Genomic DNA, 11,518 nt, shown 5'->3' on the forward strand with positions numbered 1-11,518 from the left:
GATGATGAATGAGGTTAAAGAACTATGAAATTCCCTTTCCTGGTTTAGCATCCTACCTGCTGTTGGGTCACTGGCGAGAGTGTTGTCCAAGGCACTTGTAACTGACTGGAACAAGTTCATCTTCTGGGTGGGCCCTAAAAGGTTTTAAAATTAAAAAAAATAAAGAACTTGACACCAGCAACAATTAGGCCTGCACGATAAATCATTTCTCGATTCACCCCTGTTCGCGATTTAATTTTTAAATGACTGATTTTTTTTTTTTGGCCATTTTCGGCCTTTATTTTGATAGGACAGCTGAAGACATGAAAGGGGAGAGAGAGGGGGAAATTACATGCAACTGGCAATTGACAAACTCCATTTCTCTAGAGACAAAAGCTGTAGCTGCAGCATGCTGACTGACATGTTTTAATGACGTAAAGACATGTTCAAGGAGTTCAGATAGAGCCTGTATCAGGGCCATATTTAGCTCAATGTGTTATATTTCACTATTTTTGGTAGCCTACTGTACTTAAATGGCCAGTATGTACTTTATTTTCATTATTCATTGAAGCCTCTATGTTTACAGGCTCGTGCAATGTGCTATAGGTGCCAACAAAAATCTGTTTGGTCCTGCCAATTTGTTTCGTTTTGTCATGGTTCACGTATGCAATAAACATTACACTTACACAACATTAGAAATCGTGGCAGAGAATCGTGATATCAATTCTAAGCTAAAACAATCGTGATTCATATTTTTCCCCGAATCGTGCAGGCCTAGCAACAATTCAATATTTTGCATTTGGATAATATACAAACAGTACACTGTCAGACACATTTATAAGTGGCCATACCAGTTATTGCAGGAAGGAAACCACATTAAAAGGAAACTTGGCAGACTCACAGCCTTCAAACATTAGGACACACACTTCCCTTTGTTACAGACAATGAACTAATGACTCGTAGTTTCTCAACACTGGGATGGTTTTCTCTTCCAGTAAATATGTTAGCGATTATTTGGGTGCCAACATCCTGGTGAAATGAACAATGAGCTCACAGCTCATTTGGGACGACTCCGACTCAGAGATCACACTGACACTTCTCTTGTGCGATAAGGTCACATCAAAAGCTCTTTACTGCCGTTACACCAACCAGGTACACCATGCAGTGCTTTCTAGGGGTGCACGATTCAGAAAATGTCACGATTCAATATTGATTTTTAGGCTCAAGATTCCATTCAAAAAAATCGATTTTTGATTCGAATACGATTCTCGATTCGAAAAAAACGATTCACAGTATGTAAATGTAGTTACTTTTCCCATGTGATTGCAGTAGACATACAATTAAAAAAAGTGATTTTTGGAATTCTATGAATCAATTGTGAATCAGTAGAGCTTGAATTGCGATTCGAATGTGAATTGATTTTTTTTTTTTTGCAAAGCCCTAGTGCTTTCATGTCAATAAAATGCCAACCATGTCAATAAACTTGTTTGGCAATTTCCCCATCCCCCTACCATCTTTAAGTCCATAGCCAGCAGTGTGAAACTAAATGTTATTGTTCAGTTATTCAAGTTGAAAATAGAGCCCGGCCGATAGGCATTTTCCAAACTATCGGTATCGGCATTTATAATGGCCGATAAATGAATATTTAAAAAATAAAATAAAAACGGACGAAACCCCCTTCAACCACATTATGAGTGTTGGCGTTGCATAGTTTGTCCACCAGAGGGAGCTCTACAACCTCCCTGTTTAACCCTTTAAATTCAATTTCATATCTTTAAGTTTGTATTTTTATACATTTTATTTATCAAAACTTTAATATATTTTGATGTTCCTCTGTTCTGTTGGGACAATAAAACCAACAAGTTTATTTTTAAACTGCATTATCATATTATTTTAGTGAGGAATCATAAATAACTACATAAATAACTTTTTGCTACGCATTTCTGGATTTTATTTATATTTATATATTATATATTTATTTTAGATTTAATATATATCGACGATATATGGGAATATCGGAATTTTAAAAGGCATACTGTGTAACTTTTCCCTCTTCGGTCCCCCTACAGGTTGTCTCATTGGAACTACAGCTTGCGTGACTGTAGTTCCAATGAGACAACCTGTAGGGGGACCGAAGAGGGAAAAGTTACATAGTATGCCTTTAAATCACCAAATATTTGTATCGATATCAGCCTTAAAAATCCTTTATCGGTCGGGCTCTAGTTGAAAATGTAGTAGTCGAGCCTATTGACAAAGGCAGCGTTAACGTTTTAAAGTGGAGTTTGGCATTAGCTATAGTTATATAGCTATAGTTATACCAATGTTACTCCATACAAAGTGGAGCAGGATATCTAGCCTCATATAACGATGTCGATATAATATCGATATATTGCTTTAAAAACTACAAACAAGCCACGGCGTTTTTCCCCTATCCCAGAATAGATAAGTGGTATTGCCAGCCAATACTCCAACACTGCACTGTGAAGATAGGTCTGGCAATGAGAGACTAATTATGCTCTAATATGCACCTTACAAAAGTCAAAGTTTGATGTGGAAACTGGAAACATCCAATGCACATCCACGGAGAACAGATTAGTTACTGTGCAACTTTACAGTATCCAATTTTGACAACATGAGAGATATCGCAAATAAAATCCTTTCATATCACCTAACCAGAAACTGTTTACAATGCTGGTAAGTCACTTGTCCTTTTACAGCTAACGTTAAACTGGGAAACTTCCAGTGCTACATATGTTGTCCTGTTAATGTAGCTAGCTAACGCTAGCATTAGCCGGCTAGCCAGCCACTCACCATATTGTGTAGGTACGGGGTCAGGCTGGAAGGTAAAGTGCGCTGCATGTCTTCGTTGTGTTTTTGTACGGGAGTTGGAGCTCGGTGACAATTTCAGCAGAGTTGCCTCAAAAGAGCTCTGAGCCCCGGTGCCAACACCGGAGAGGGGAAGTTTCAAGGGTGCACCTCGGATGAAGAACCGTGCTGCGGCCGCCATCACTGTTGTTATGAGTGAACAGGAAGGGCAACGTGCAAAGCCCGTCTATAAAAACGAAGATGTCTCACTCAGTAGAGGGAACGAGGTATTCTGATATCTACCTAAAAATGTCTGGGTTACATTTTGGTATTATTGGGCCTCTTTCATCAGTCTTTATTAAAAACATAATACTGGGATTTTCTATTATCTATAGATATCGATTTCTATATCTAGTACCCTAAATTAGGTTAACTTAACTAATGTATTGGCTAATTATATTTCAGCATTTTGTTAGTATTCAACAATACTATCCCATAGGCATAGGCTTTCGAACAATATATTTAACATGTCTTTGTGTTAAGAGCTATTACATTAGCTACACATTTCTCTTAGAACATGGTGAGAACCCCCATTTTATCTTGTAAAAAGAACGTCGAGAAAGTAAGGAAACTTCGGCTCTCTGTGGTAGTGGCAAAGTGAGAACTCCTGTTTTTTTATTCTCCGTGCCAGCCAAGAGGTTGTACAAAGGTTGTGATTGGTCAAGTAGGAGGGTGGTGTGCGTGGTAGAGACTGGATACGTTCAGAGCGCACTCGTTCAAGTGGCACGTCATTGCCAATCAACAGTCTTCTTGGGTTTACGTTATGAAGTCGGGTTTACGCATAGACTGTATATAAGAATGGACCAACAGATCCCGTTGCTCTGGACGGAGACCAGTGAAGGCCGTTAGAAGCACTTTTCCGGTGAGCGCTGAGCGTTACTGAGCAGCCTCCAACTGAGAGAGAAGACGTAAATGTGACGTGAGCAACCTGTCTGAAAGTTGTAAGTCTTCTGGTAGCTGTGCCAAGAGAAATCTCAATCATTCCCAATCTAGCAGAGACGGAGAGCGTAGGTATATGTAAGGATAACATAGGCACAGGCTAATTATTGCTAATTAAAATTCTAGTTAACATTAGTAATTACACTTAAACAGCTAATGTGAGACGAAACTGCCTGCGCGGTTCTCCTGTACTATACGGTAATTCCTCTACTATGCGACAGTAAGTCGCGTGGTTATGACACAATTGTTAGCCTATTTTTATAAAAACGTCTGCTACGGAGCCATAACGTGAGGTACAAGGTAATGGAGCTTTTTATACATTGTCGTGTTTCTTTAGAAATAAACAATGGACAAATGGAGTCTTTAAACGCTTCAGATGTAAAGTTATTCGCTGTCAAAGTGACGTCAAAATGAATGGCAGTCAATGGAATGCTAACGGGGGGTGATCGCTTTGTAGCATTAAAATGGCGCCATAGGAGGTTCGCGGTCCGAGGAGAGGCTTACCCCCTTGGGTTTACGTTATGAAGTCTGACTCGGCACCGTTCTCTTAATACATCTATGCTCTGAACTTTTACCTTTTTATGTTTGCAAAAATGTGACCAGTGAAATGGTGGCCACCATCAAATATGTATTAACCTATAAACAATGTGCACCATAGACATTGTCTTGGTAAATATAGCAATAAGTTCATCTTCCTGTTGGGGAAAAAAAATGGATTTTACAGATTTCTCACTGCTTGAACGCTTATCTATATTTTATTAAAATGAGATTTAGTAACACAAACCGGCCACAAGATGGTGTTGTTGGTGCTCCACCTAATTCCATATGGGAAAACTACGTACAGCCAAAGAATTTCTAATAAGGGAAGAAGTCAAGGGAGTAAGCCTCTCCCCAGAACGCGTAGCTCCCAAGGGGGTACGCTTCTCCTCACAACCCGTAGCTCCTATGGCGCCATTTTGATGCTACCAAGCCATCACCCCCCGTTAGCATTCCATTGACTGCCATTCATTTTGACGTCACTTTGACAGCGAATAACTTTACATCTGAAGCTTTAAAGACTCTATTTGTCCATTGTTTATTTCTAAAGAAACACGACAATGTATAAAAGGCTCCATTACCTTGAACCTCACGTTATGGCTCCATAGCAGACGTATATATAAAAATAGGCTAACAATTGTGTCATAACCACGCGACTTAGGGACCGTTCGGTATTTATGGAATGGACCACCGGAGGAAAATAGGGGAGGGTCATGTCTTTTTATTTTCTGCTGAGGGGAGGGTCATCCAACATTTTTCAGTCTGGGTGGGGGGGGGTCACCCAACTTTTTTATTCATGAAAAGAGCAAAATTTCAAAGTGGCTTGTTTGGTGCATATGTATCCATGTAGCTCTCAGTCTCGGCCCCCTAGCAGATGGTCTGACCGCATACGCGGAGTTTGCTGGGGGGGGCAGGAGGAGTGCCTCCCCGGTGGATCAAACGGGTAATTGCATTGTTTAAAAAATTAGTGGAATAATTACATCTGGCATGACCAGATATTAAATAAATATCTTAAATAACACAAAACAACTAAATGGTGATAGGTAATACATCTGATTTCATATACTGCTTTAGTAAAAAAAATATTACCTAGCTGATGATGGGAGCAGCAGGACGCAAAAAACGAAAGTTACTGTTGCACTAGTCTGGACATCTTGCCGTGCCAACCTTGCAATAAAGGTTTCCTAAATGCCATGTATATAAATGTGATGTCAGCTTACTAATTGATTGCGGGTTTTGTGTAGATTTGGACTTTTATACGTTTATTCCACTTTGTTTAAACGGCGAAATGGAGAGGCCTCGTATGTGACGCTCATATCGGCCTTGCTGGATACACCGTGTCATTTACCTTTTTGTGGATCTACTGATCGCTGTGGATTACTTTTTTTCGTGTCATTGGATTACGGCAAAATGCGGATCTTTTTTCTCAACGTGTCTTAACGTTTTATGGTGTGTTTGGAGAGGCATCTCAACAGACTGTAGGTCCAACACTGATTGTTTACTGTTATACATTTTAGTTCAATTTAAGTGTCAGTCTATTGCGTTCCAAAACAGCCGTGCCGCGATTGGATTTCATAAGGGCGAATTGTTAAATTGTTAATGTTCAGCTTCGGCAGCTTTACCTATGTGCTAAAATATACAACGACGAAGCCTAGTGACAAGTCCATAGCAACCAGTGTTGAATTGGTTATATCCCAGCGTCCTTTGCTGAATGGTCTCAATGTTTTATTGTTTTATTTCATATGAATACTAGTTTACTAGAGGAGTAACTTAGTATTTGAAGTAATGCAGTAATGCATGAAGTGTGCATTTAGTTTCCATGCTTATTGTGTTTCCACAACAATGTTAGTAAGTAAATCTACTGAAATGGCCACCACACCATAACAGAGGAGAGTGATGTGTAAGATGAGAATGCAGAGGTTAACTCCTGTATGTCATGGCTGTTAAAATCAAATGGTATCTGTACTTCTTTGCTAAGTGCAAACTTGCACATGAGGGGAGGGTCATTGCTTTTTTTCAAATTGTTTTGGAGGGTCATAGGAGAATTATTACTGACAAGGGGAGGGTCGCGTCTTTTTAGGTTAGAGGCCACAAAACTCCTCCGGCGACCCCTTAATTAAATAACGAACAGTCCCTTACTGTCGCACAGTAGAGGAATTACAGTACAGTACAGGAGAAGCTCGCAGGCAGTTTGGACTTCCATTAGCTGTTTAAGTTTAATTACTAATATTAACTAGCATTTAGTTAGCAATAACTAGCCTGTGTCCATGTTATCTCCTTACATATACCTACGCTCTCCGTCTCTGCAAGACTCGGAATGATTGAGATTTCTCTTGGCACAGCTACCAGAACTCTTCCAACTTTCAGACAGGTTGCTCACGTCACATTTACATTGTCTCTCTCAGTTGGAGGCTTCTCAGTAACGCTCAGCCATCACCGGAAAAGTGACTTCTAATATCCTTCACTGGTCTCCGTCCAGAGCAACAGGATCTGTTGGTCCAGTTTATATAATGTCTATGGTAGCTCCTATGGCGCCATTTTGATGCTACCAAGCCATCACCTCCCGTTAGCATTCCATTGACTCCCATTCATTTTGACGTCACTTTGACAGAGAATAACTTAACATCTGAAGAGTTTAAAGACTCTATTTGTCCATTGTTTATTTCTAAAGAAACACGACAATGTATAAAAGGCTCCATTACCTTGAACCTCACGTTATGGCTCCGTAGTAGACGTTTTTGTAAAAATAGGCTAACGATTGTGTCATAACCACGGGACAGCCACACTCAGCCATCACCGGAAAAGTGCTTCTAATATCCTTCACTGGTCTCCATCCAGAGCAACAGGATCTGTTGGGCCAATCTATGGAAGAGGTTGCACTCTCTCGTTACTTCTGGCTTCTGCACTGGTTGGAGTTCCACCAGAGTTCCATATAGGGAGCGCTCACAGGCGAGTGCAAAATGAATGGAGGTCTATGGAGCTATACCCCTCAAAATCCACTTTTCTCAGGATATAATTTTTGTCTAGTAATTTGAATGTTGCATTTGAAAGGGGAGGCTAAGAAAATACACACTGTTGGGCATTAGATTTTTTTTAAAGTGGCTTTTTTGTTCTAAAAAGCCTTTTAAAATGTCAATGACGTCATGCTCACATACGGCCAGAGATACTGCTTTACGGCAAGCTCTGAGTCACTTCCTTTGTTCTCTGGAGGCATCGACAACACAGCTGACAGGTTAGACTCTCCCTGTTAATACACGTGCTAGAAAGAGGTTTGCTAATGTTTTAAAGACCACGCCGAAATATTCACTCTGACATTCTGGTTCTGCTTCGGATGCCGTCAAACAGGATCTCTGGTCATAATCAGTCCTTCACTGACCAATCAGCATTCATTAGTAGAATGAATGAACGTGTTATGGGCAACAACGACTCAACCTGTAAGAAATCGAAAGGACAAAAGTACTCGTTCATTCAACTTTCGACCTATAATCCATGTTGAACTTGTCCTAAAGTGATTGTAGCTAAAGCTAATTAGCAGCAAGATGCCTCCCTTCTGCATGGAGGACTACTACAAACTCCTTCAGAAGATTGTTATTCTGGAAACCAAAATTCAACGGTTAGAAGTAAACCTGGAAGTGAACGGATCATGTGGGAATGACACCACTTTACCATTGACCCAAAACAATGGACAGAAGCATGCCAACACACGGCTAACTAGCACCAGCAAGACTACGGACAAACAGGAGGGCTGTGGAATAAGTAACAAATCAACAAGTGGTAGTCCTCCCTGGAACTCTTTTGGTGCAAAGCCTAAGAGTAAATCCTTTTCCTGGGAAGGACGACTAACGGGCAGGGCACAGCGCCCTGAGATTTGTGATATGAACGGCTGGCCTGCATTACCATCCAGGCAGAGTGCCTCTTCTACCCCTGTACTCAGTAGGACACAACCATGGACAGCTGCAAAAGGGAGAATTAGCAACAAAATGCCTCCCCAACAACTGAGTGTGCAACTGGATAACAGATTTGCTCCTCTGCTGCAGGACCCTGGACATGACCTGGATTGCGTCTCATCATCACACAGCAGGTTAAGGACTGAGAGCAATTCAAAAAGTAAAAAGCTACAGGGAAAGCTAACGACTGGGCACCAAACTCTGATTGTGGGTGACTCTGCTGTAAAAAACATAAAAAGCAGTAAAAACACCAAAATTCTCTGTTTTCCCAAAGACATGGTGTCTGACTTAGCCCAAAGAATCCTGGATACCATGGCAGCACACCCAACTGTGAAAAACATTATACTGCATATAGGGTCACATGATGTTGTAAAGCAACAGTCTGAAGTGCTGAATCGTGACTTCATGATTCTGCTGAACACAGTCAGCTCCCTAAACGTGAAGGTGTTTATCAGTGGCCCTATACCGCCAGTCAGAATAGGAGCTCAGAGCGGAGACGAGAAATCTCAACCCCCTTCACCTGTCCAACACTCCTCAAACCCCCTTACCAACACCGACGCCTTTGAGGATCCATCGCTCTCCCCATTCACCCTTTCCCCTGTTTCCCCCTGCCACATGTTGGGGTTCACTGACCGGATGGAGCAGCTGGTAGATGCTGGAACCAAGTTTACCCCACTACCTTCTCCCATCACTCGCCCCCAGCATCAAACTGACCCTGTTTGGACTCAACCACTGAAAGTAAAACGCCAGGCACCTCTGCCCCCTCCAGGACGGCAGCTAACTCCTTCTCAACAGACTGATAAGTATGCTTGTGTACAGAATCAAACAAGCTTTAACTGATATGTGCTGGGCCCAGGCTGCATGCCTAGTGGCACTCATGACTCTTTCCAGGACAAGCCTGGGCCCTGTGTATTCAATTCTTCGTCAATCTATGTTGTGATAGGTAATAGAAAAAGAATGGTGAATCCGCTAAGTAAGAAAAAGAAGCACTTAACTGCCAACTTAGCAAATTTAGCATCCATTCCTCGTCAGCCACAGCCTGTCCCAAAAAACGAGACAGATAATTATTTTAACACACTAACATTAGCCTTACTAAACGTCAGGTCTTTGGCGGGTAAATCATTTTTAATCAATGATTTTATTATTAAACACAATCTTGATTTTATGTTTTTAACTGAAACCTGGTTAGACCATAATAACAGTGATGCTGTTCTCATTGAGTCAGCTCCCCCTAACTTCAGTTTTATGAGTGAGAATAGAGCGAATAAGAAAGGAGGTGGAGTCACCATTTTGTTTAACGACTTGTTCCAATGTACTCAAATAGCTTATGGAAACTTTGCTTCTTTTGAATATGTGGCTCTTCAGCTAAGGTCCCCCTCTCGACCTATATTTCTAATTATCTACAGGCCACCTAAATACTGTGCATCCTTCTTTGACGACTTTAGTGGACTGCTGTCTTTAATCTGTATTAACTTTGACTGTGTAGTTATTGCTGGTGATTTCAACATTCATGTTGACAACCCCCAGGATAGAGGGACAAAAGAACTGTGTTGTATTTTTGAGAACTATGGACTGACTCAGCATGTGACGGAGCCCACACACAACAAGGGGCACACTCTGGACTTGATTATCTCGAAGGGTTTGAACATTTCCAAGGTTGTGGTGACTGATGCTGCTCTCTCTGATCATTCCTGTGTTTTCTTTAATGGCACTATGTCTGTGCAAAAAAGTGTCCAAACAAAGTTAATAAGAAAACGGTATATCACTGACAACACCAGTGAAACATTCATCCAGCTTTTCTCGTCCACACCCACCCTCTCAGGGGTCTCAGTCACTGAGCTTGTTGACAATTTCAATTGTAAAATTACAAATGTTATTGATGCCATTGCTCCCATTAAGGTAAAAACTGTCTCTGATAAGAAAAGATCTCCATGGAGAAATGCCATACTGGTAAGAACAGAAAAAAGAGAGTGTCGAAAAGCAGAACGCAGGTGGTGAAAAACTAATCTCCAGGTCCACTACAACACCTATAAAGAGAGACTTCGCACTTATAATTTGGAACTGAGGAATGCAAGGCGGTCCTTCTCGGACATTATTGCCAAAAACAATAATAATTCACGTGCTTTGTTTGCTACTGTTGATAGGTTAACAAACCCTCCAGTACCAGTAGCATCTGAACTTTTATCCACAAATGCCTGCAATGATTTTGCCACCTTCTTCAATGACAAAATTCAGAAAATTAAACAAACAGTCAGTGCTTCCATATCGAGTACAGGGTATGTGTTGTCACAGTGTCCAGGCAAAATAGATTCCAATATGACCCAATTTCATATGATTAACCATAAAAACCTGGAGGACATTATACAACATCTGAAAACCTCCTCCTGCTGCCTTGATATTCTACCAACGAGCCTTTTCAAAAATGTTGCAAATTGTTTGGCTACAGATCTTCTACAGATTGTAAACACGTCTCTTCTCTCAGGTATCTTCCCACAGGCCCTGAAAACTGCAGTCATTAAGCCACTCTTAAAAAAGAACAATCTAGACACGTCACTAATGAGCAACTATAGGCCGATGTCAAACCTTCCATTTTTAAGTAAAATCATTGAAAAAACGGTTTCTCAACAACTGAACCTTTTCTTGTCACTAAACAACAGTTTTGATGCATTCCAGTCGGGTTTTCGACCACACCACAGCACTGAGACAGCTCTTGTTAAAGTCTTTAATGACATCCACTTAAACACAGATAGTGGCAAAATTTCAGTCTTGGTATTACTTGATCTCAGTGCTGCATTTGATACGGTCGACCATGACATATTACTAGACCGATTGGAAAACTGGGTTGGCATTTCTGGCTCAGTACTAAAGTGGTTTGAGTCTTATTTAGAGAATAGGGACTACTTTGTGTCTATAGGGAATTATACATCTGAGCATACAAATATGACGTGCGGAGTTCCCCAAGGCTCAGTTCTGGGGCCTCTCCTGTTTAACATCTACATGCTTCCACTGGCTCAAATTATGGAAAACAACAAAATAAGTTACCATAGTTATGCGGATGACACACAAATTTATATAACCTTATCGCCAGGGGGACTATAGTCCAATACAACAACTGACTAAGTGCATTGAACAAATTAACGACTGGATGTGCCAGAACTTTCTTAAATTAAATGAAGAAAAAACTGAGGTGGTTGTTTTTGGAGCAAAAGAGGAACGATTAAAAGTCAGCACTCAGCAACAACAACAGACAA

At 40.8% G+C, this 11,518-nt stretch overlaps 1 protein-coding gene across 2 annotated transcripts in view; it reads right to left on the bottom strand.

The window, feature by feature from the left end:
* Nucleotides 1–3,035, bottom strand: part of bckdhb (branched chain keto acid dehydrogenase E1 subunit beta) — a 63,231-nt gene extending 60,196 nt beyond the window's left edge. Inside the window, exons 1-2 of one of the 2 annotated variants that reach the window (XM_031322794.2) lie at nucleotides 2,791–3,034; nucleotides 57–134 (exon numbers count right to left, since the gene is read on the bottom strand). In XM_031322794.2, coding sequence (XP_031178654.1) covers nucleotides 57–134; nucleotides 2,791–2,986 — 274 coding nt within the window. In that variant the 5' untranslated portion in view covers nucleotides 2,987–3,034. Of the gene's footprint in view, nucleotides 1–56; nucleotides 135–2,790 lie in introns of both variants that reach the window. The other variant, XM_031322795.2, reaches the window with a different exon arrangement.
* Nucleotides 3,036–11,518: the final 8,483 nt, after the last annotated feature.

The sequence above is a fragment of the Sander lucioperca genome, chromosome 10 (genome assembly GCF_008315115.2).
Source record: "Sander lucioperca isolate FBNREF2018 chromosome 10, SLUC_FBN_1.2, whole genome shotgun sequence".
Classification (NCBI taxonomy): Eukaryota; Metazoa; Chordata; class Actinopteri; order Perciformes; family Percidae; genus Sander; species Sander lucioperca.